This window comes from Corvus brachyrhynchos, unplaced genomic scaffold (genome assembly GCF_000691975.1).
Source record: "Corvus brachyrhynchos isolate BGI_N302 unplaced genomic scaffold, ASM69197v1 scaffold26, whole genome shotgun sequence".
Taxonomy (NCBI): Eukaryota; Metazoa; Chordata; class Aves; order Passeriformes; family Corvidae; genus Corvus; species Corvus brachyrhynchos.
In genome coordinates this window covers 2,532,036-2,557,595 of record NW_008239324.1, presented here as the reverse complement: position 1 = coordinate 2,557,595, position 25,560 = coordinate 2,532,036, and the positions used below count along the sequence as shown (strand labels likewise).

The 25,560-nt window shown below is 40.8% G+C and overlaps 1 protein-coding gene across 3 annotated transcripts in view; it reads right to left on the bottom strand.

Moving 5' to 3' along the window:
- Window positions 1–4,822: 4,822 nt before the first annotated feature.
- Window positions 4,823–25,560, bottom strand: part of PKD1L2 (polycystin 1 like 2) — a 34,262-nt gene continuing 13,524 nt past the window's right edge. Inside the window, exons 12-39 of one of the 3 annotated variants that reach the window (XM_017740974.1) lie at window positions 24,951–25,158; window positions 24,231–24,351; window positions 23,835–23,976; window positions 23,126–23,326; window positions 22,794–22,939; window positions 22,124–22,318; window positions 21,182–21,307; window positions 19,751–19,933; window positions 18,602–18,726; window positions 17,673–17,799; window positions 16,652–16,786; window positions 15,760–15,985; window positions 15,292–15,485; window positions 14,612–14,842; window positions 14,289–14,390; window positions 13,908–14,086; window positions 13,413–13,559; window positions 12,702–12,901; window positions 12,320–12,546; window positions 11,600–11,813; window positions 10,425–10,653; window positions 9,428–9,659; window positions 8,888–8,984; window positions 8,061–8,201; window positions 7,172–7,357; window positions 6,040–6,367; window positions 5,815–5,948; window positions 4,823–4,906 (exon numbers count right to left, since the gene is read on the bottom strand). In XM_017740974.1, the coding sequence (XP_017596463.1) occupies window positions 6,255–6,367; window positions 7,172–7,357; window positions 8,061–8,201; window positions 8,888–8,984; window positions 9,428–9,659; window positions 10,425–10,653; window positions 11,600–11,813; window positions 12,320–12,546; window positions 12,702–12,901; window positions 13,413–13,559; window positions 13,908–14,086; window positions 14,289–14,390; window positions 14,612–14,842; window positions 15,292–15,485; window positions 15,760–15,985; window positions 16,652–16,786; window positions 17,673–17,799; window positions 18,602–18,726; window positions 19,751–19,933; window positions 21,182–21,307; window positions 22,124–22,318; window positions 22,794–22,939; window positions 23,126–23,326; window positions 23,835–23,976; window positions 24,231–24,351; window positions 24,951–25,158 (4,427 nt within the window). In that variant the 3' untranslated portion in view covers window positions 4,823–4,906; window positions 5,815–5,948; window positions 6,040–6,254. Of the gene's footprint in view, window positions 4,907–5,814; window positions 5,949–6,039; window positions 7,358–8,060; window positions 8,202–8,887; window positions 8,985–9,427; window positions 9,660–10,424; window positions 10,654–11,599; window positions 11,814–12,319; window positions 12,547–12,701; window positions 12,902–13,412; window positions 13,560–13,907; window positions 14,087–14,288; window positions 14,391–14,611; window positions 14,843–15,291; window positions 15,486–15,759; window positions 15,986–16,651; window positions 16,787–17,672; window positions 17,800–18,601; window positions 18,727–19,750; window positions 19,934–21,181; window positions 21,308–22,123; window positions 22,319–22,793; window positions 22,940–23,125; window positions 23,327–23,834; window positions 23,977–24,230; window positions 24,352–24,950; window positions 25,159–25,560 lie in introns of those variants that run through there. The other 2 variants (XM_017740976.1, XM_017740975.1) reach the window with 2 other exon arrangements.

Below are 25,560 nucleotides of genomic sequence, written 5' to 3'. Positions count from 1 at the left end.
CTCGGAGGAGAGGATTTAGCCAAACAATGCAACAGCAGCTCTGTGTTTATTTAATAAATACAGATGCCAAGTCTACTACAAGTGCACGTGGGACGTTGCGTCTTAGGGTTACCGCTATTTCTTAGCTATTACTCCAGAATAACACGCCGGCAGCACTTTGGGGGTGAACACCGCACCATTTTCCCAGAATCACGGAATAGGCTGAGTTGGAAGGGACCCACAAGGATCAAAGTCCAGCTCCTGGCCCTACAGAGGCACCCCAAAAATCCCATATGTGCCCGAGAGCGTTGTCCAAACGTTTTCTGAGCTCTCTCAGGTTTGGGGCTCCCTGGGGAGCCTGTTCAGTGCCCGACCACCCTCTGGGTGAAAAACCTTTTCCTAATATCCAACACAAACCTCCCCTGACACAGCTCAAGCCGTTCCCTTGGGTGAGCCCGTTTTAGTCACAAGCTGTAATAATGTAAGCCTATAACCTAGCCTAACTCTAACCACTGCAGCTGGTAGCAAACAAGTAAATACTTTGCCCACAAGCAAAGTGACTTCAACGCGGTCTTCGTTCACTCGCTGACAGGTTGTTCCGGTTGTCCATTGGTGACTGGCTTCTCTTCCTTCTTGCATTTAATCCCAAAGAAACTGAAGAGTTTCATTAGCATTAGATCAACAATCTCCTCTTCTTCTGAAGCCTGAAATAACAACGAATAAGTTACGAAGAGTTGCACATCCAAAGTGGATTCAGTGTCTGCTGAAGCCAGAGCAAGTTGCAAGACAAAATCTCTACCTGAGGTGAAATAAGCCAACTTTCAGCAGAGCACGAGTGGCTGACAAGCAAAACATCATGCCAATATTTTTATTCAGACAGAAGCCCCAAATGAGTATGGACACTATAGAAATTTTAGTTGTCAAATCCCATGGAAATCTCTCTACAGGAGCCTGGAGTGCACTTGCCAGCTCCTATACAGCTCATGGTATACTCAATGAGACACCCACCATTTCTACATGAAGTAAATGAGAAAAACTCAATATATCTTGTCTTCTATCAATCGTATTCTTTGTTTTCATGTCCCTTGACTTTATGTAAAATGTAGAGGAATTCTGGTCAGTACTGGAGTGTTAAGCTGGATTTCACACTATCAGTAGCTTGAATGGGTCAGGCACTCACAGTGAGAGTTTTAAAAGGAGCTGTAAAGCCTCAGGCACTTCAGTAGCAGTTTTGGCACTGATTTCAGTATAGCTGAGCACAAGCCTAAGAGTTTATTGCTGGATTTAGTATGTGAACAGAAGGCTACAATTCAGATCTGAACAAGGACTCATATGAACAGGAATGGACAGCGTAAATCTGCAAAATCTGAAGTGTACTTTCTGAACAAATGTTGCCTTTTAAAGAGTTGGACTGAATTTACATGGTTTTCATCCATGGTTGAATACCTGAGTAAGCACTGAACAAAAAATGTTAAAAGCAGGAGAGCTTAGATGAACAAACCTGGTAGTGCTTCTGCTCCTCACTAAAAGCAACCAGAATCACCGAAATGAATAGATTCAGTACCACAAATGTCATAAAAATTATGCAGGATCCAATTAAGAAGGAGCCTAAAACTGGATTATAGTCCAAGACCTGTGTAATGCATAAGGTAAGACATCATATTGTGATTGTGATAACAAACAAACAAAAAACCATACATACAGACATACAGATATACATATACACTTACATACAAGCAGTTAAGACCCAATAATAAGTTTGTCACTTTGAAAATCTTGTATGTAATCAATTATGTCATATGTATTATACATATATACAAAATTTCTCCTTTAGTCACTGTCCTGTGCTGATACAATATAGTACAAAGACAAGAGAATATTTATATATATGTGTGTGTGTGTGTGTGTGTGAATATGGACAATTTTGGGGTTTTTTTTAAGCATTTGCATTTGATTGTAATGGTATGACAGTTGCACATGAAAGTTGACAAGGCTGAGATCTGCTTATCCACAAAACAGCTGAAGCTTCCTCCTGCCTCAGCTTTCAAAATAGATGAAATCTCTGTATGCATTTACTTTACTGTACTGTATGCTTTACAAAGAAGCACAGTCTGACTGTCAGAGACACTTATAAACCAAGGGTTGTGAAAAATCCGAACCCTAATCTTCACATAAGCTACGGTACAGGAATGTATTTTCAAGATTAACATGAATGGGAGAGGTGGAAAAGTCTATGCCCAATTACTGATCTTCAAAGCCACCCATATCCTATTGGGTCCATGGTCTAAAGACATCCACCAAGGAGGACTTCACAGTCAGAGATGCCCAAGAATTAATCCACAAAGAAATGTTCAAAGGATATTGAAATATTTAAAAGATTTTACTGAAGAACATGAAGTTCCCTTGTGGAAGGCCTTGCCTTTCTTGGAAAGACAGAGGGGGTGTTCCGGACAAACAGGGCTTTGTTCACATTTCTATACATAGCTTTCTAAGGAAATTGCTCAAAACCTTCAATCAATTAGTAACATCTCTAGCTGAAATGTGAGCAGGTTTCTTAATGAAAGGTTCATTATGAGCCTCCTCATGGTCAAAACAGGACATGAAAGAGATTTCACTTGGCGTCTTTTTCTTGCTCAGAAAAGGTGGCTGCTTTAGGAAGCTGTGCAGCTTGCAAAATTACATTAATGTTTAACACTAACTGAAAGTCCTTCTATTTGCTGGGTTAAAGCATATTTGATAGCTGAGATGCCAACTGTATGGTTGTAAACTTCTCAAAATTAGATGTGGTACCTCCTCATAGTTGAAGATTCCCAGCTGAAGACTGACCATGGTCTCTGCCGAATCAAAGAGAGTTTTGTAAGAGTAGAGCTTCCATCCAAATATCAGGTTTGCCTGCAGAGGACAGAAGCCACGTCTTGTGTCATGATCAGAGTCCTTGCTGCAAAATGTGTTTAGCTGTAAAACCTTTTATCATAGGTATGAGAATGTGTCTTACATCTGCTGAGCTTGCCACTAGATATGTAAAAAAGGTACTTATATCCCACTTATGAACTAGCCAAATGGAAAGTGGCACTTTCTGAACTCTCCACGATTTAAGTTTTGTCCAGAAAATCTTTTTTTCTGTACTTTGTTCTTTGTCACATCTATTGCACATAACGAATCCTTATTTTTCAGCTCAGTGTTTGATTTTTCACTAAATTTCAGTTTGCAAAGAACAGACAAGTGGATGTTTTAACTTCACTTTCACTCATACAGAGGACTTGGGCTCCAAGCTGCTAACCTAAGATTTAGACAGGCAGCTTATTCCATTTTACATGGTAAAGTTATGTTGCTTTTAGCATTCAGAAACAGTTGATTTAGCCTGACAGTACCTGGAAGCAGACTGCAGAACACAGAAAGCACTGTCATACTCACAGCAATGGAATAGGCGAGGAACATGATTGCAATAACAGTGATGAATCCAGAGATATCACCCCATGCCCTCCTTAGTGCTGAAGTGATCATGTTCAGTTTAGGGTTGAGCCTCAGCAGATGCCACAGTTTCACTGTGGAGAGAAGCACCAGGAATGCAATCAGGTAGCCAAGAACTGCATCAGCTCTCGCTGTTTCACTGAAGCTTACAGAGCTGTTAGGAAAAAAAGAAAATACATAATATATCATGCACACGGAATCCTTTGAAGTGCATAAATGGGTATGCTGGAAACGCCATTTACTCTGTCCTTGGTTTCAGTGGAGGCCTAATGAATTCCTCCTTGCGTGTTCCCACCTGCACTTCCTACTGTGTGCACACAAAAAGCTCAGTTGTGCATGGCTAAGTTTTTTTTTTTTAAGGAGAGGAGGTCTAGGCTGTAGCCCCAGTTCTGCTCATTATCCTGTGATTCTACCACCTCTTTCCTATGTGACCATTTTAAAAAAGATGTTACAATTTTCCATTCTGTATGAAAGAATCCATTATTGTCCTCTAACCAATGGCTTTTTACAACAAAGAACAAGGCAGATTATGTGCTTTCTGGGTGGATGTCCCATAGCAGAAAGGCTTGTTGGTTCACAAGAGAGGAAATTAGGGGCTAAAAAAGGGAACTTGGTGCTCAAGCCTGCTGGATTTTACTAGAGCAGTATCAAAAGAAAATCCTATTGCTGGCACAAATCTAAGCCCTGACACACTCACAGGCTTCATGAATATAACCATCTAGGACAGCAATATCTAGCACAGACAAAGTGCTGTCTGGGAAGAGGAAAAACAGATTTATTTCTGCATAAGCAGCAACAACAAAGGATGCACTAAATAGCATTAGTACTTACTCCTCCTTGTGTTCCTGGTAGTAGCTGATGTCTCGGGTCCCAAGGACTGTCCGTTTCACAAACACTGACAGAGCACTCCAGCTAATCAGTATAATGGCCAGCTCCAGGAGATTCCACTTGCTATGGAAATATCTCCATCTCAGACTCTTCATCAGCTTGCCCTGTGAGGAGTTTTACTGTTTCAGTCTCATCACTCCATATCATACAGTCCACCTCTGAAGATTAGGGCAATGCCCTCCACAATTAAGCAGACTACTCTGCATTAATAAAACTACAGCTTGCACTAGGTTCTCATTATCTTTCTCAAAAGAATCATTCCAGCCAAATACAGTTTTGCTTTCCTATTATTTAATACTGACACTGTATCTAATTCAATCTTCCATTGGTGTAGCAGCACCAGCACTACTAAAATCAAGTACAGCCCTAAAGCTTTTGTGAGTGAAATCAACAGCAGGCACAAGGAAATGCTCTCAGCCAAACTTTCCATTGGACCTCACCTGTACTATCATGTAGTACACAATGAAGAGGAAATAAATGACTTCTGCTGCAACCACAAAGATGTGGAGGCTGTTGGTGTAGGGGTAGAGCCGGACACTTTGCAGCTCCGTGCTTGTGAAGAAGGCCCCTAAAAAACAATCAGAGGTCACCTCAAGGCTCTGATAATGACACCTTTCTGCTTTCATTCAAACAACTCAGTTCACCAGTAAGACTTCTGTACTCGCTTTCACATCAATGTGAGGCTGAATCCAACCACTGAACTGAGATTTAGACTTGACTATGTGAGTAACCCTCTAAGTATTTGAAACTTTCCTCAAACAGGAATTTCAGAGTCAAGGCTTTTACAGTGGTAGTGCTGTCTGTGTGATAGCACAATAGTAATCCCAATAGGGCTCAGTTTGGATTGGACTGCAAATGCAGAAATACAGCAGGAGAACTTGGAATTTTTTAAAAAGCTGAATCTCATTCTAAACCCAAAATTAGCTTAGTTTTGTGGTCAGTTTGGGCATTTTCTGATACTTGGACACACCAAGAGAGGCTGCTGCTCAGACCAAATGTTTTCCTATAGCCTTTAAACCAGAATTTGGTTTCACTATTCTGTTTTATCCACATTATGTATTACATATTTACATAGCTATATATTAGAAGTCATCTGGAAGAAAAAAGACAGACTGTTATTTGTATTTTTTGTCTTAATATTGTATTGATTAGCTGCAGTGATTAGGAAACAGAATTTTTCTTGTTCCTGATGTGTAAATTGTGGAGATCAACTTTCAATAGTGTGTTTTCTTTATCAATAGATGACCACAGCATAAGCAAACATAAGATATTCCATTATGGTCTATATTACTGTGATGCTGCGTTTTTCCTAAATGGTTTGTAAAATTTGCATTGATTCTCTCATGATTAGATTTATTAAAACACTTGTCTTTACTAAAGAAAAAACTAGGAAAACACTGGCAGTGTGTAAATCTACCTTCTCTAGGTGCACTGCTTGCTCTCTTCATAAATGTGTAACTTAGGAAAGGTTCTCACCTAAAGCATTGCTTTCAAACATCAGGCTTATAATGCAGAACAGGTTCACGTTGGCATTGTAGACTGTAAATTCAACAAACACTGCTCTTGTGAACGTGTCAAGCCAGACATTTTTGAAAAGGTACTGGAGAATTCTGTCAAAAGAATTGCAGCCAGTGATCTAACTCATACAGGAATGTATCACGTGGAGGATGCACTGATAATTTACAAGAATACAAGTGGTACCTGGAGGCATTTTTAGGGTCAGTTCCCAGGTGAATCACATATCCCCCTCCGCTGTAGATGGCAAATTTGCCCCAGATGGGGTGTCCTCTCAGTTTGGACTGACTCTGATACTGCCATGCTGAGCTCAAGTCAGAGGAGTTATCAAAGGCTGAGGTATTCCAGTGTTCCCCATAAGCTGATGTATCTTCTGTTTGTAGGGAGTATGGAGCACGGCATTACTCAGCTACGTGCTGGAGTCTGGGAGAAATGGGGCAGGTGCCTCCTCTCACTCTTACTTGGCGAATTCGGGCACTACCCACCAGCTTGGAATTGCCATCTGTAATGAATCCTAAACAGGAGATGGAAAAGAGCAGCACTGGCAATATGACAAAATTAATAATATTAATTTCTTTTATGAGTCAGTGATGCCTTAATATTTTGCCATATATTCTTTTCTCGGAAACACTGTAAGCAAAATAGTCATGAAAATGAAACCCTCATGTTGATTTGAACTGAGTTCTTAAATACAATTCACACTAACAGAGTTCTGTGTCACTCCCCATCTGTATTTTATACAGAAGAAAAGTGGGGCCTGGGGGAGAAAAGTGACTTTATACAGTGTTCATGTGGCCTGTCATGCCCAAAGAACAACTATGCTAATATATTTCAACATTTACCATTAAATGTGAGCTGGAAAATGAGTCATATTTTACTGGATATGGCTAGATAGAAACATGGTGATATTGCATAATTTGCCTTCACATTGACCCAAGTCCTGATGCAAACAGCTCTCCTGAGGAAAAGCTTTATGGTGCCACCTGTCTGCCATTCTTTTTTTTTTATTATTATTATGGAAAGAAAGTTGTGTAAAACTGAGGATATATCTGGAGTAAGTAATGTAAAATGTGAAAAATTTAACATTGCAGTGCAGAACTTTTGGGTTGTATTAAACATAAGGAAAATATCAGGGGACGTTTAACTTGGGGCCAAGCTGTAGGGTTTTGTTATCCACTAGTATTCCTATTGTAAGATTTCTTGCTAGCCTCATATACTCACAGTCCCTTTCTCCACTGAAATATGCAAGTTAGAGATAAGTATTAAAAATAATGTTTCAGAATCTGACAAGCTGAAGGGAAACAATGTGAATCTTCACCTTTATATGATCCATAAAGGTTTTTGAGTAAGGTAGTGTTTGCCCACATGAAAAAATCCTGGTAACTGTAGACATCATGGAATCCATCTGTAAAGCTGTCCTCAATGTGTTTGTTTAAATAGTAGGAATTGGGATCTCTCTGCCCATAGGCAATCAGTAACAGCATCCATAAAAACCCCAGATAGGCTGGAAAAAAACCCAGAAAGAGACAGCACATGTGAGCTCTGAGTTAACAATGCTGTTCAAAATAAATTGTGTGAATGATTTCTTCTGTCAGCACTTATTAGGCCACAGAGGTGCTTTATAGACTTAGTGACCAGTGCCAATGAATGCACCCAAGCTGCTTCAATGTGCTGCAGTTTAAGTGTTTCACATTTGGAATATGAGCAGCAGTCAAGAAAATAAGTGGGAAGGCTAAAGAGAAGTAGTCATGGCAGCTGTAAATAAAATGAGCAGTCTGACTTTGTTCCAAGTGAAGTTGAGGTGTTTTTGCCATTGAGTTTAGAGAAAATAAAACAGGGGCATAAATCATTATCTATAGATACTATCTGCTTTTAGAAAGATGGCCTCCATCTGCTCTTTGATTTCAGCTTCATTTAACTATTGACTTCCTCCTTTTATCCTTTCTACTTTTCTTTAACCTCTCATGTGTGTGATGTGTTTCTTTACTGTAAAATGAAGCCTTAGCCACACTTTTATCTCCAGCTAACATTCCCACCTCCTTGCAGCTCCAGCTGCCATGGAACAGCCTGTCTCTACATCATAACGTCTGGCAGAAAGCTGAAGATATGCCAAAACTTTGTCACCCAAGAGAACAATATTTTCACTGATGTAAAATTACTGATGAGTATTACTGAATAAAACAAGGTAATCTACATGTGGATAATACCCAGGATTTCCCTGATGAGGGCAAAAGCTTTCTTCTCCTTCATGCAGCTGATTTTCATTTTCTCCACATCAGCAGCAGGAGGTGGCCGGTAAATATTGCTTCTGCTGTCTCTTTGGGCTCCAAAGAGAGGGTGTGAATCACCTGTGAGGGAGAGCAGTGAACCTTGGAATTAGTCAACAGATTATCCATGTCCTGCTTTTTCTTCCTTTGGACATTCTAAGGAAACATTTCTATTTAATGCTTTCCCTTAGGAAGACAGAGGATGTGATTTTAACCATTACTATAGCAAGGCAAACAGCGGGGAGGGAAGGAGCTCACAAAAACTGTGTTGGGTTTAGGACCAGGTGTAGCCCAGGTGTCTCTAGGCTGAGCATCTCAGAAGGTGGTGTATTTGTAGCCTGAGGCTGAGCAGGGAGGAAGCTGTAGATCAGATAACTTTGATGTGCCTTAGGATTCCTGTCTGCTAGTCAAGGCTTTATTTAGATATGATTATGACTGCAGAAGCCACTGTTCAGTTTAGGGGAATAATACAGATAACTGTGGTTGTGGAAAAGTATGTAACCTGGAAACCTTTATATAGGCCTTAAAGGATGTGGGGAATTTCTTTGTGAGAGGTTTTATTTATGCTTGTCAGATAAAGAGCTACCAGTCTACATGAAGGTTGTGTTTTGCATTGGGTCACTTATTTATTTTCCCTAAGTTGTGGAATAGTTACAGGTTTTGTTGCAAGGCAGTTGAGCTGAGTCACGTATTCAAGTATAAAGCACACCAAAAGCTAGGAGAAGACTGCACTTTCTTTAATAATTTCTCACTTTACAGGCAGTTACCTGGTGCAGATAAAGGCTCATCAATAGCTGTGTTTTCTTCATCCTCATGTTCCACTTTCTTCAGAACCAGAGCAAAAAAAGCAGCAAATCCCAGCACCTGGAAAGAATCAGCTATAGACTCACCATATGCCCATTTCATATAAAGAAGCTCAGGCTTTGACCTGGATCCCTTTGGATCCAGGCACTGCAGGAACACAACTGTGCTTTGGGCTTGTTGAACCCATGCAGCTGAAGCCCATAAAAAAGAGAACAGGGCACAGTGCTGGGGTTTGTCCAGCTAAACTGATTTTGTGACACACCCTTCCTATGGAGAAACCTCATTAAACCCTGACAAAGCAAGGGAGATGAAACTAATGGAGTTAATGTCAGCAAAAGCCAGCAGAACTCTGTAAACCAACTGCTTCCTCTTGTTTTAAGGGCGAAGACTTCTCATTTTGTATCTTAAATCCTGTAGCTCTTTAGAACATGTTACATTGTCTTTCTGCAATGGCAGCAGATGAGGTTCATCTTGGCCAGTGGTTGTATTTCTGAGGCTCTCACCTTTAAGGGCTGTGTGATGAAAAGACTTTCCAGGAAGGAGATGACCATGGAGATCAGCCACTTGATGGAGTTCTCCTTGCCATAATGGAGTCCGTAGAGCATGGTAAAGAACCCGGACACACCGCTGGTGGCTGCCACAAGGAACCAAGCGATGAACACAAACCACCAGGGCAGCCCTCTGTGGGAAAAACTTTTCTTGTCATCATTGGAGAAGTTTGGAGTATGGGACCACCTTGAGAGTCAACCAGAAGAGAAAAAAATCAGTCTGAGATGGAATAGGAACCAAAATCACAGTCATAAGGTTTACTGGTAATAGGCAACAACTAATGATATAAAATCAAAATATTCTAAATTCTTTTAATTAATGTAGTTATATAGGGTATATGGATAGCAAAAAGTACAGTGAGAAAAAATAATGGGGAGGCGTGCAGAGATCAGCTAAAACCAAAATAAATGTGATGGGCTTATTTACTCCTCAGTTCATGCATAATTGAATCTCCAGTAGAACTATTGACAAAGCTATGAGTGCATTTAATGCCGAATGCATCTCTTGTGATCGCCATGAAGGCCAAGTGACGTAATTAGTGCAATTGTTTCCAATACTTCCAACTTAATTATCATATTTCACTGAACTATTTTTGTCTGCTTATTAATTTTTCTTTATCCATACATTTTAAGAGTCTTCTGTGACTTTGGAGCTCAGTGATTATCCCAGTCCTTTACTATCACATGGCATTGTACTGTAACTTTCCACTTTGGAGGCAAAAATGACAAACAGCAATGATGGGTCATTATTGCCTTTGTGTGCAGTTCACAGTGCATGGAAATTTCTTTGTAGCTCCTGCAGTGGTATAATAGTAAGACTTATTTTTACAGATATAATGATAGTTATCTAGCACATATTAAGCAGTAATTATTTGGGCTCTGTCATCCTGTCCAATTTTGAATTAATGACCTGAATTTACTTATACTGAGAATGAGATGAGAACTGGGTTACCCCTCACTGATGGATGCTGATGAGCAGATTTGGTTCTCCAGGAGGTTCTTCAAATGCTGAACCTGACAAACAGCTTGTGTGTAACTCTGAGGCATCTGAAATTTATGGGGCCCCAGCAATTCCAGCTCCATCTCTACATGCTGGAGTTGCATGTACAAGCAGCGATGGTAATCACTGTATTTCAGCTGCTCACAAATTCTCTTCTCTGGAGTTGGACTTCTTGCTTTTTCTGCAGGCAAAGAATTATTCATTGATTTATTGAGAAAATAGATAATCCTAGATTAAAATATTGTTCAATATAAAGGGTGGAAGAACTGGAGCTAAAGATCATGAGTGTGATGAAGTGAAGAGTAACATTTGAAGGGATATGTAAAAGCAGCTTTAGTACTAGAGCATAATGCTCTTGTGCTGGAATGGCTTGGAATTTTTTCCAGAAGGCAACTTAGTTAAACAGCAGTCCTAAAAGCTTAATAGACAGGTCAGATCAGATCAACTGTTAATTTGTTCTTGGGTGCCTGTGCAATTAGTAGCTTGGAAGACTCACTGGAAAAGCCAAATGTGAGCCTTAATGAAATCAGTGATATTGTTTACTCATACATTCTTGTTTAGTTGAGAGCCAGACTGAAAGGAACAACAGCACAAGGCCAAGAAGAAATAAAAGGACAGGTCAAAAAGACTGTGAAACAACTGATATTTGTGAGTCTTTTCATTGGTAGATGCTGATCCTGCTCCCAAGCCAGACTGGTAGCAAACATTTGATTATACAGCATAAGAAACAGATTTCACAGTTGTCTTTACTTAGTTGTGCACTCAGTGGTGCAGTGAAAGAACAAGAGGCAATGGGCACACCTTAAAACATGCAAAATTTCTGAACATAAGAAAAAACTTATGTATTGGACACTGTAGCAGGTTGCTCAAATAATTTGTGGAGTCCTCATCCTTGGGGAGACATTCAGCATCTGACTGGATTTGATCTTGGACAATTCTGCTCCTGCTGACTCTGCTCTGAGCAGCATGGTAGGATCCAGAGATCCCTTCTAAGACCTCAGCTATTCTGTGATTCTGTAGTTGCCTTTGAGTCAGAAAATATAAGAAGAGCTTGGGTCATGACATCCAGTGCTATAATAATTTTCACTGCAAAGGTTTCAGCAGGTATTTCACAGTGTGTTATTTACCTTGGATATCCACAGCACCTAATGTGACACTTATAGGACCATCCTTCTTGCTCTCATGATAAAACCCTTGCCCAGCTCTGTTCTGCTGACAGATGATGTCCGCAACCAATGACAAAAGTGTGTTGATGTTAGTTGATTTTTCAAGGTCTGGTGCTGAGGTGAGAGATGGAGTCTTCAGGGCTTTAAAGAGTGAGTTGGCAATTCTTCTTATGTCCTAGGAAAGACAGCAGCAACACAGCAGTGACTCTGGCTGCAGTGGGTTATGCTGATGTGATCTGACAGCACCACTGGCTGGGATCTGCACCAATTGCTAAAATATCCAGAATGGATAAGAATAGCACATCCTACAGTGCTGGGTGTGACAGACAGATTTCAGTGAGTTCAGGAGGGCAGCTTTCAGGGTTTGAAAGGGCCTGAGGACCTAAGCTGAGAAGGATGTGGTCCATGATACCGTCTATCTTCACTGTCTTGCTTAGCATTTGCTTTAACTCCTGAACACAGTGATTTGGTCACACACAATAACTGTGCAAGGGCTGGGATGTACAAAGACAACCTTAATGAAGGATTGCATTTAGGTGGGCAAATGCGTGCTTTGCACCAGCGGTAACTGTCTTTTCTCTTCAGACAGGCTGAAGTGCATCAGACAGGGATCGTTTGTGGCGCTGGGGAAGCCGGTAGTGCGTGGCAGCAGAGGGCAGTACAGGACTCATTGGGACTTGCCTTTGTCACAGCCTCTGGAGTGAGAGAGGCAGCCTGGGCGGCCCGTGGGGTGGGAGGCAGGCGTGGGGATACACGACCATTTTTTCCCGGCTTCTTCTCTCTCCCCTGCTGGGCTGGCCGGGGTCGTATGTTCCTGAAGATTTGCACAATGAGCAGGTTGATGGGGAACATGAGGAGGGAGCTCTCAAAGCCAATCATCACTTCCTGCCATGTGAACTCGATCTTACCTGTCAAGGTCAAACAGAAGGGAGAAGGAAAAATAAACCCAGGCAAGATAAACCATCAAGTCTCTTTCTTGTGAGAAAGCCCATTTATTCAACTTTTGCTTCCAGATTCTGCTGTCTCTCTATTTGCTTGCCCAAGCAATGTTGAGGATTGTTACCCAAATCCATCTTCTGCTCAGCAGGATCCTTTGGCACACCCCAGAACATGATGCTGGTCAGCATGGTGCAGAGGAGCAGTGAGAAGCAACAGGACACGCGCTGGGCTCGTGTGAAGGAGCTTCGTGGGGAGCGGCTGAAAACCGAGTACCAGATGTGCCCATCCTGGAAACCCTGGGAGGTCTTCATGAAAAACAGATTGCTGGGAAGGACAAGAGGGAAATCAAATGGATTCATAAAAAGGAGAGGGAAGAACAAAACTCTAGTTCAGGGTCCTAACCTGTCCATGCTTCTAGGCACTATCAGAAGAAATAATAACTAGGAGAAATTATCAAATATCATTGCTTGATTTGCATGGAATGGTCATAGCTACTTATGTCCTATACTTCTGGCTACAGCATGGAGGGAAGGTGAATAGTTCCTACCTAAATTGTTAAGAAAATTACACATAAGAGAAGATGTTTGGGTTTCTCTAGGTCCTGTCAGGCTATCCTTCTTTAGCACCAATATTTTCAGTATGGTAGTACTGTTAGGGTAATGATTAGATTTACTTAACCATCCTTCTTTTTTCTCTTGTTCAGAGCCCTTTAAGGGCAGTGGAAAAACCTGCCTTGTTTTCATTTTTTTCTAGGGCTTTGGTCTGTTTTTTCCATGCTTGCTTTTCTAGACTGACTGCTATCAAGAGGAAAAAAAACCTGTGAAATAGGGGGTACCTGAACTGCTTCAGGTCCTGTTCTGTTGCTACCGGGAACATTTTATCTAGGACACATTCTCCAATATCAATGGCTAGCCAAGAGTTACAGAGGAAGTACCATTTCTGATCCCGTGCCAGATCATGGACTGATACTCGATTCACATACCTGTTGGAGAAACACACAGGGCACAGTCATATGTCACTGAGTGTGTTAAATTCAGAACTCAACAAGACTGTGGAGGACAAACTCTGGCCTTTGGCTTCTTAGGGCGACTGAACTGTAAGGCACAGAACACATCCCATCCTGTACTGGACCTGGGATATGGGAAGCACTCCTGGTCCTGCGGTTTAGACTATGATTTGGTCTATTCATCTGCAAAAACTAGGATCTAACACTTCTTTTCTTTCTAGAACTGCACAAAGTTTTTTCAAGTGCTAGAAAAGGAAAGCTGCTGTCATTATAAAAAATTATTTGTGGATCTTTACTTACCAGGATCTCCAGACCTCCACTTACCAGGACGGACTGTCCCCTGAATTATCATGCCACAATCTAATACTCTGCAGTTCCCCAAGAGGCAAGAAGGTACAGAGGAGGAAAACATCCACTCCTCCACGTTCAAAGACTCGTGTATCAGGATCATTTAGATGGTGGGGCTCACTCTGTCCGTCCAGTCCATAGAGGGTGAGAGTCACCTGGAAAATAAGAAGGTAAAATGAAGATTTGCACATCTTGTGTGTTTATTTCTCTAGCATACTCTTCCAGTTTTCATCAAACCTAAGGGCTTTCTGGCTCAAACAGTGCATTTGAGCTGTCTTATTAATAGCCTCAGGTGCTCCATTATTCATCCAGTTCCCTAGACAAATAAACTCTCTTCCCACACAGTGGCACTGATACCTTGGAGGTTGTGGCTGCACCACGGCGGTGTCCTGTGAAAACTGTCACAAGGTAACGATACTGAGCAAACAGGTCATTGTCTTCCAGGACTGTGATTTTCACCTGCAGAGTGACACAGCACAAGCAGTGTGTTAGCAGTCCTGTAAGTACAGATTCCTGAAAGCTGTGAGTAGGAATTTGTCATCTTGTGAACAACGTTTACTTACCAGTAAACAGAGTGTTACAGGGAAAGGAGTAGGATTGGTTAAAGACTTCATATTAGAGCAGGCTAGGCTTAGTGGGCATTGGCCTGAATACATTGACTTTATTAGCTGGAGACTTACTTTGGCATCATCCTGGAGGTCTTTCCTTCGAGCCCAAATAACTACAAGCACATATATCAGAAAGATGAATCCTACAGTTGTCACCACCACAGGATTGTCCACAAATGTACCAAAGAGCTGTGCTGTTTTGCTGACATCTATGGCATTGGGTATGACAAAGAAGGAGCTCCCAAAGAAGGTCAGATGGTTGCAGAGGCACTGTGTGCTGCTAGGATTTGTTTTTGGTCCTACCTGAAACCCAGAAAAGATTGCTGATAAAACATCTGGCTTCAAAGTATTAGGTGACTTACCAAGCAAAGGAAAAGACAGTGCTGAGATGGAAAAGACAGTGCTGAGATTGGTTAGTTAGTGTAGAGAGCTGCTGTACACAGAATTGTTCAAGTTCCAATAAGGAATATTAATTCTAACACCTAACCAGTAAGGGGCATTACAATATATCATGGAGTTGTCAGAATGGTTCCATTTCTTCTTATGTAGAGGTTCATCCCATGAAATAGAAATGGAAATGTTGTTTGAAGCTTAGTTCAATATGACTAAACTTCTTGAGTTTATTAAAACATCTCAAAATGATCTTGTTTTGTGGTGTCAGTTCAGTGCTATCATTTTACTACATGATGGTGGTTATGAGGGCTGGCTTTGAAGTATAGAATAGACACATTGTTTTGTTTTGCTCTACTTACATGACATCCATAGCTGTTCCAGCCTCCCTGGTGCTCATCCCAAAACACACAGTGGGATGCAAAGCAAGTGGCATTTATGGTTAGCCCATCATAGACTCTGGAATCCATTCCCATATCTTGTAAAACTATGAAATAGTAGGTTCCCTCTCCAAAAATGAGTTCTTCTGGGCTGAGAACCCAGCTGTTTGTCTCACCTTGAACATAAATATTTTAGTTTCAATGTATATATAGAAAGGCTAATTCAGAAGTATGCAGCTGTATTGCATGTAACAAATAAACCAAAGAAACAGGTGTGAAATCATTCTTAGCAACTCATTGTTCAAAGCATCCCAATCTTTGCTCCTGTTAGTGAACACTTTATTCTACAGATAGGAATCTTGAAGCATGAGGTTTCTTTCCAGCTAGACACCTGAACTCATGGCCAAGGCTCATTCTGCAAGTTCATGGGTCACTAACCACTTATCTTACCTCCAGAAGATTTCTTACAGAACAGATGATTTTTCATATCATAGTTGGTCTCATTTGGGTGATACCCATAGCCCAAGTAAAGTATTAGTGGAATGTCATGTTCAGATTCCAGGTGGATCACTATAGATGTGTTTCCTGAGGTAACATTTACTTGAAAAGTACTATAATTGCCCAGATTCAACAGAATCTTATCTTCCTGTGTTGCTGAAAGCCTTGGTAACATGATCTGTTTTTAAACAGAAAGACATAGGTATAAATACAGAAAAGCATTTTTCTTCTTAGCATGCAGCCACATGCTAGATTTTGTTTTTTCATAACATCAGGAAAGCATGGCCAGCAAAAATATCACTTTCAAAGTAGTTTTCTTGATAATGTCAACTAACCTCTGAAAAGTTAATTTGAAACCTGTGTAGACTCATCACAAAGCCTATGACCATTAGTGCATTTCTGAACTGAGAACTGTGATTATGACTGAGACATTGGCTATGTGAAGCACATGTATGAATGATTTAGATGTCAGTTTATACATGGACTAGGAAGCCAAAGAGTAGTACAATAAATACAGAGGTTGGATGATGAAATCAGACTTCACATTGTGCTTTGGGATGACTGTAATCTGGAGTCTGTTTCCACAACCATTAGCATTCTTACATTCATTTAAATAAAGAATAAAATGCCTCCTTTTTAAGAAAAGACAGAAATATTATTTCATTCATCACATCACACAAATCCTTCCATCACAAATGCAGACAGCATCATCCCATTATCTGACATAATGAACACTACCAGCATCTGCGTTCACCTCACAAATTATAACACAAATGACAGTTCATTCATGGAGAAAGGAAAAAAATATGAAAAGAGGGTGAGGGTTAGAAAATATTGGATTTACCTCAATGTTCTCTTTGAGGTTGCTGACTGGTATGGTCAAACCATCCAGATCAGTTAGACTTAGACCTCCCACTGTTCCACTGATGTCAAAACTGATGTCACTGGAGAAAAAGGGATTCATGGCAAAGCTCACCATCTGTTAGAAGACATTAACTATCAGACAACTGAGCTATTGTCAATATTTCATTATATTCACATTCTGAATTGCTGAACAGTGGGAGCTTGAGCTCAGACCCAAACAGGAGCTGACCTCCAAAAAGCCTGCATCCAGATTTAAATAAGACTCTACCGTATCTCTAAGGTGGGTCTACAAACCTTGAAAGTGATTTTCATTCTGAAATGTGTACAACAATCTTTATTGTTTCCATGCACTGTCACACAATTTTTTAGCAGAGTTGGAAAAGGTGCAAAGAAAACAAAATGTTTTCAGGTGGTCTCCTGAGAGGGTCAAATCAACTAGAGAAATCCTTAGGAAATTTCTTATGAAAATATGACAATTACATGCAGTCTATTGTTCTGAGGGAAAAACCACCATGTCCTGATTCAGATGAGGGATGTAGGGATGTGCTACCATCAGCACATTTGTCTCCTGCAGGATCTGAGTGCCCCACACTCATGTATTTCTTCCTGAGATGAAAGAAAGCTGCTGTAGGTTAGTTTGAATGTAGTAATGGACTCTGAGCTGTTGCATCTTCCTCAGAGCATAAGATGTAAACAAACAGTGAATAGATTTGTAGGTATTGACTCATTCCATTGCCTGCTCCTGCCATGCAGGTGTGAATCAAAGTGTACGTAAGGGACTGATGGGATGGGGAATTTAAGCTTTCAGTCCTCCTAAACAGCCTCATGCAATTAAGATAAATTAGGCTTCTTTGACCAAAAAGATTCCAAATTATTTTCTTGACATGACAGGAGGGATGACGTGTGCTTGTCTGTTCATTGTAAAAGGATAAACTATTGTAAAACCATTAGATCAGGAATGCAAGCTGGATATGAGATAGAGTTAGATAAAAGCTATTTACCCTTATATCCACTGTTTCATCATCAACTCCTGAAACATTGAGAGAGGAAGCAGGTGGGAGAGTAAAGCTGGCAGAGTTGGAATTGGAGATGTTAATGGATGTGCTCTCCATCTTTTCTGTTTGTAATCTGTCCAGTTAGGGTTGGGCATAAGCAAAGCAGAATAAAAGAGAAAAAAATAATAAAAGGGAAAAAAACACAAAGAAAACCCCAAACATCAATAGCGTGAACTTCATATCTACAGAGAAAGCTTTCTCATTTTGTAAGTGTAACTTAGGTACAAAACTATTTCTAACTCTGCCAGTAAATACTTTGTACACGAACCTGTCCCTGATGCAGTACTCCTCAGAACACTATCATAGAATCATCAACAAAGGGGTGGAATTGGCATATCTAGAGAGGAAGTTGTACCAAGATGTACTTATTTAAAGACTTGGTTTATGTGTGAACATGCTCTTGATTTGCATGCACAGTTTGATGTGGATGAAAACCAGGCTCTCGGGGAACAATTTAGGGATGATTATAAGTAATGGAGAATGCTCATCAGGCTCCTCAGGATTATATTTGCTTCTGCCAAGCTGGTTGCAGTTCCATATAACATGTCATTATTGGCTACTTGGAAAAGATAAAAACTCCTAACTGGCATGAGATGAGTTTTCTACATAATTTCAAAAGGAATGGACTGCTGCCTCATTCAGGAAATTGTAGTAAATTCTTGGCTGGTTAAAGAAGACACAGCATGGGCATTTCTAAGGTGGTGTCCTGGAGTCCAAGCTGTTCTTACTATCAGGCACTAACAACAGCCTTGTTGCACTATTGAAATTGTCATTATGCTACAACATTTAGTTGGTTCCAAACATTCTGTTTAAGCACAATGGAATTGATATTTGTAGCTCTCAGAAGCTTCAGTGGGAGACACTGCAGCTGTTACCTGTGCATATACATTGTGGCAGAAGGAGAGGTGAGGACTGTTGGCTCATCACCTGGTACCTTCCCAAACAGAAGGGCACTCTGTAGATTTTCAACTGTACTTAGGAGCTGGTGTGACACTGAACTCTGGAAAAGGGTTAGAGGAGGAAACTTACAACAAAGGTGCTCAGGGTCATCAAGCTGCACATTATTTGTCATTGCTTCATTTTAATTTTGGTGTCTTACTAAGCTGAAAAACTTGGTAATGGGATCCTTAATCTCAGAGAAGGTTATTCTATTGCAATTCAATTTCTGTAATTCTCATTGAAGCATTGCAGACAGCACATAAATGTCTTACAGATTTTACATTTATATTGTAGTATTTATAACTTCTACACATCGAAATTACAAGCATGAAATCAATCCATATATTAGTGTACTTTTGTGTATTAATGCCCTTTAGCTGCACACTTCAGTGTTTAGTTACTTGGAAAAGCAGGACCTAATTGCAGATCAATTGTGTATTACGAGTGTGTTATTGTTGAGGAACTTGTCCAGTTCATAATCTTTTCTCTCAGGTTAGATTTATTTCATCCCCACTCTCTCACTGTGATGAAATTAAAGTATTTATATAAATTTCCTGTTCAGCCCAGGAAACTCACAGAGTCAGCTGTGAAAATTCACATATAGATAGGAAGGGGAGGACAAAATAAAGATGTTGCATGTTTCTGAACAGGTAATCAGAGCTTTCTGCCCAAGTTTAAGCAGCAACCAGAGCTGGATCAAGCTGTGAAGTAGTGGTGGCAATCGTGAATATTGAATACCTGTGGCTTCCTTGAATTAAGGGGCAAAAGGAGGCAAATCTGAAAAAAAATCACAATGTGCTTGTCATCGATTAGAGGTCAGAGCTGATGCTGTGTTCTCCAGTGCTCTGTCCTGTTCAGCTTTCAATGTAACAAGAGGCTTCTATCATCTTCATTAACAGGCATTCAGTCTAACATGTCTAACTGGAGAGAAGTTCTCTCTGATATTCAAGTCCATCATGGTATCACAATGAACAGTTCCCACTGCCAATTTAAAAATATGAGAGGCAGCAGAGCTCTTAAAAACCTCCCAAAGCAAACAAATATTCACACATAGTACAGTACAAACTGGACCAAATCTAAATTACCTGTTCTGCCTCTGGCACTGAGTTGTTCCCAGCTCTGATTTCTACAGAAGCTTTAAGAACATTGCTCACTGCATTAAACAGATAGTTGGCTGCTTCCTTTAACTCCTGACCATCTCTGCTGTGCTCTGTGTTTACAGCGAGCAAGGAGGCACTGACGTGTTTCAGAGTGTGGCTGGCTTCCACCTGCATGAGAAACACAGGGAGCAGTTTATATGTGCTGGCACTGCAAATGACAGAAGTGACACTTGTGTCATTTACTGAATATTGCAACATTAGTAATCTCTTGTGACTATTAGTGGCTAACACTGTTTTGACTATAATTATTTGTGCTGGGGTAACACTTCAAATGCTAATAAAGGTGATATACTAGATGGTACACCAAAATGGAATACAGGCATGAAAAATGCAGCCTGCTTCTACAGATGCAATCCATAAAAAGATTAATAACATCTGTCTGTCGAACTCTGGGCAAGGATAGCTTTTAGATGTACAGTAATGTAGCAAATTAGGTTGTACATTTCTATCTTTGTGCCAAAGAAGAATGAGTTTTATGATTTTTATTTTGTGCCTGGATGCAGCTTTGTGACTGTGAAACCACTAGCCAGATTTTAGCCCAGGATGGTGAAGGGGCCAAGCAAATTCATTGCAAGCTTGGACACATCCATTCCCACAGCCTATGAACGCTGAACAGCCTTTCTGTAGGGTGAGGGCTGGACTTGAGCTATGTTCTTGTCTTGCCAAAGTTAATCACACCCTGCTGAAATCCTCCCAAGCCATTGTCTGGCTCCAACTCTATAATACATCAGAAATCAGGACAGCTGTTTTTATTGCCTGCATATTTGGGAAACTTCCCCCAGTGACAGTTTGTTCTGTCCTGCCATATGTTCACCCCATAAGCATAAATAGCATCATCTACTAATAATGTGATGTTGCTGGGTAAGATTCAAGAGACACTTTTGTGAGACCAACCTGCACATTTGTGCCCAGTTCCTCTGGGTGCTGACATCTTCCTTGACAACCTACCTATGTGCATTTTGTGGAGTGCCTGGATCAGGGATGAACAAGTGTGGGCAATTCTAGAAAAACCCTCTTGGGGCAGTTGTTCTTCAGGGTTCTAAAAGTGTTTTACAAGAGAAAACATGCACCCTGATACATTTCTGACTAAAAGTTAGGGATTCTATCTCAAAAATGTGTGATAAATGTAATGCTTATAGCCTGGATTGCAGAGATTGCTGAGACAATATCTGAGACTTGAATTTACTTACTCTGAACTGAGTCAAAATACTGATGGTCAAAATGCACATTCTGGTACAATTGAAAAAAATGGGTAAGACCAGATAATTATAAGGCACTGAAGCTCTTCCAAGGTCAGTGGGATAATTAGAGTTTCTACTATAAGTGTGAGGAGATAGAAGATGAATTTGTTCTTACCTGTGCTGAGACAGACAGCTCTTCACTCCTGTAAGTGATTTCTTTCAATACCTCTGACATCTTCAGAGCAGTCTGCATTGATGTTATGTTAACAACAGAGAGAGTTGTCAGCATCAGCCCTCGGAGCTTGGGATGAAAAGGGATAATTAGGCAAAGGAACAAGATGCTAATTAGGACTGTAAAAGTAGTGCTGTGTATTGACAGCCAGGCATGCCGTAAGTTATGCAGTGGAATAAGGCTCCACAACAAGGATGATTTGAGCTGATATTAGCTCTACTGACAAGATGCCACTTGCTCCAGTAATTATATAATCATGAGTTTTATGTTACCTCCCAGCACAGAGAATTTATACACTTAACATCCATTAAGAGCAAGGAGAGTTACTTGTGAGAATTTGTACTAATGTATGTGAATTACTGTGTAAATGCCACTTCCAGAGAAAGCAGAGCCATGTGTGATTGATATTATTCAAATAATGAATCCTAATTGAAGGATACATTGCATTTCTCTAGATCTCTTCATCTGAGGCACTCAAAGCACTGTACAAATGACTGAAACATCAACTGGTGGCTAAAATGGACAAAAGAAAATTACCTGCCATCTAATGCTTTTGGGGGAAATTAGATGGGATATTTATCCCACTGGAGAGGCCATTTTATCTAAATTGTTTTGGAAAATCAGGTTTAGATTAACTAGTTTAAATTAATGAAATAACAATTGAGAATTAACTGTTTTACTGATGAGTGATAAAACAATTTACATAGGCAAATAGTGAAAACTAGCTGAAGCCTGTGCCAAACACTGAGACACATGCTAGAAACTTGAAACCTTCATTGATTTCAAGTGGTGATATGCGAGCTTTTTATTATTTAAGAGCTGTCAAAGAATATGATGGGTCCATTATATGGCATTGTACTGCAAGAAAGCAAGTGTTTCTCTGACCTCTTTTCGTGTATTTGTCTGTAAAGACATGTTAAAACTTTCCTCTTGGATCTGCTGATTAAGGACAGATGTCACTGACTTGTACAGCTGGAAAAGACTCATACTGTTGTTCCCATCTTTTAGGATGGTGTTTGCCTTGTCAGATATGACAGCCTGCAGGGTCAGGTTCCCATCCATCATATCTGCAGGTCCAACCTGATGAAGAAATCAGATATGCTCTCAACATTGCCAATGCTGTTATAATTTTCTTTGAAAAGCTTCCATGATCATCTTAATGACAGCCTAGATAGAGTGGGACATAAAGTTTTGTGTCTCCCATTTTAAATGTTTTATTTTTAATGGCCTAATGAGGATCTCCTCACTGGGGCACTGGAGAAGAAACACGAGGCTTTTGGGGCCTACACAGAGCAGTTCCAAACTCAGTAAACATGCTTACACTGCTTGATCAATGTCCAAACAATTCTTTTAAACTTCTGTTCTAGAAAAAAGGGCAATGGAAGATCTTTTGACCTTGAGCATACAGAGAATAGTCTCTGTTAGACAGGAAAATTGTGATTATGGCACTTTCAGAAGGAAGTAATATATCTAAAACGGGAAGAAGCTCCAAAAGTCAGTTGTGGGTTACTTATCAACTTGAGAGTTCTTCAAATAAATGAATTCTACCGTGTACCTTCACTGAAGCATTTGTTTGAACAGTATCACCAAAGTTATTGCTGACAATAATTGTCACATGTAAAATAAAATTATTTTCCTCTTCTCCAAGTGGAAGATAAACTGGGAAGAGTCCAGGATCCGGGCTACAGTCCAGGAGAGAATCTGAAACAAGAAAGAAGGGGTCATCGACCGGACACCACAGAGACGCCTCCTGCTCTCTGAGAGCAGGGGACTCAGGGCTTGCTCTGTGCAGGCGTGGTTCACTCATGATCAGTCTCCCTCCAGAGCAGGGCAGGTTGTGCCTTTGCTCTTATTGGAAGAAACCCGACAGTTCACCTGGGGACTTACTTGGTGTCACATAGAAGCAATATGTGAGCTGCCTGCTGGGACTGGACTGGCCCGAATCCTCCAAGCCGGGAGCACTGCAGGAGACTCTGAAGGCGGTGAGCACCGATCCATGCTCGGGTGACACGGCACAGCCGGGGGCTTTGGGTGCGGGCACGGTGCTCACCAGGAACCATCCCTCCCCGTAGCCTCGCTGAGTCAGTGCTGGGAGGGGAGGGAGCAGAGCGTCAGCCAGAACCGTGCCCCAGCAGCACCAGTCTGCAGGCGCTCATCTCACCTGCCGAGCAATGGGGCTGTCTGCTCAGGCACCACACACAGCAGGGTGGGCCTAATGAGACGTGGAATGCTGCTACTGAGTAAACCATAAGAGGAAAAGAATTATTTCAAATATGTTAAAGTTTGCATTATAAAACCAAGCTCTAATATTTGATCAAGCACTTAACGTAACTTCATTTCCGATGAGCCTTAACAAAGTTATTAACAGCTTGGAGTAAGATAACTGAATTTCTCCTGCTGTGTGACACCCCAGAACAAACTTATCTCTTCATTATTTTAAAGAACCCACATATAAAGTAACACCTTTCAACTTGTAGACTAATTTACCTTCAGATTTGTCAGTGAGGCTATGCATGAGTGACGTCAATGTGATGTCATGTCAGCAGAGACTATCTCAAAGGAGTCTGAAAAACACTAAGACCTTGTTAGCCCCTACCTGTTATTTTAATCTGAAAAGCTTCTCCCTGTGTCTGCAAGAAGGAGCTGGTCATTCTCAACACGGATGTGTTGCTTTGAAGCAAATTCAAAGAGTTCTGCTGGAAACCGGTCAGACCACAGGCTAGAGGGAGAGTTGTAGACTGGAAAAGCAGACAGAAAAGAACACATGGTAGTAAGAGGCCCTTTGCTGTGCTTTCTATTGTGATTTATCAGGAGCAGAGTGGCAGTTTGGTGCCCTTTATTATAACCCCTCCCAAACCAGGCACCCCATTGTCTTGGTCTTCACTAGTATTTTTAAGGCATCTGCTTGACAAAATAGCCCTCTGAGGCCATATGGCTTTGTGGATATTTATTTTTGTGTGTGCAGTATTTCTGACAAATCTGGTGCTCTCACCTTGTTTTGGAACGTGTTATCTAAATACCAGTTATAATATATGGCCTGGGAGTCCTCCTGTCCAGAGACACTCAGAACAACATCATCACTAACATTCACTGGTTTGCAGTTTGCCTCACATCTGTAAGGGAGTAAGATGGGGATTATACACAGTATGAGATGTCTAGGAGAAATTTCAGACATATCTTATGACATTTATTCCCGTTGTTTCAATGAGGCTAGCATATTGAAATCTTCAACACTGGAAGGATATATTGGGGTCAAAAACCCTAAATGGTTTCCAGAAGAATATTATTCAGTTTAGGAAAGGTTTGTGTTCAGGAACATGGACTGAAATTTCAGCAAGGCTCATTTGGTCAATAAATTTTATAATGGTAAAGTGTAAATGGATTTAGAAAAATAAGTTTTCTTTACTGTGAGGGTGGTGAGGCCCTGGCACAGGTTGCCCAGAGAAGCTGTGGATGCCACATCCCTGGAAGTGTTCAAGGCCAGGCTGGATGGAGCTCTGAGTAACTTGATCTAGTGGACAGTGTCCCTGCCCATGACTGAGGAGTGGAACAAGATCATCTTTAAGGTCCCTTCCAACCCAAACCATTCTGTGATTCTATGATTCTAAAAGTACAGTATCACTTTATTATCATTATTGTTGGTAACTGTGGCCTTGTACTATGCTTGTGCAATAATAATATTAACCAGTGAATACTAGGTTTAAAACCAGACCTGATTTCCAGTTGCAGTTCTTGTTTTGCAGTCACATAGAGACATTGCTCATCGTGCCTCTCTCCATTGCCGTGGTTTCGGATGGTAATCCTGACAGTCACTGCTGATTTCGGAGGAGGAAGGCAGGAAGGTGGGATTTGCACCTCACTTTGGTTGATTAGGATTGTCTGTTGCTTCACACATTCATTCCAGGCAGGCCAGCAAGCTCCTGCACAAACATATCCTTTATAGTTAGAACAGCATCTTATTAAGGACTTTCCTGCCATAAATTTCAAAGAGCTTTATAGACAAGTTTCTTGAACACAATTTAGAGTCGGTAATCTGGATTCAGAGTACAGGCTTTTTCAAAGTCGTGTATGAGGTCAGGGATAATTATGAGGACAGAACACAGATGGCCTGAATCCCAATCCCATTTTCAGCCAGAAATGTTTTTGCATCATGTTTAATGTTAATTATTGCTGTTTTATTGAGACACATGTACCTTGCAAATGCCTAACTGTGGAAGTCACTTGGGACTAGTCATTGGCTATGAGGGTGAAGCTTAGGACAGGTAGATCTTGAAAAATTGAAACCTTTGGGAGAAGACGAAATGGAGTACTATGCCATATTA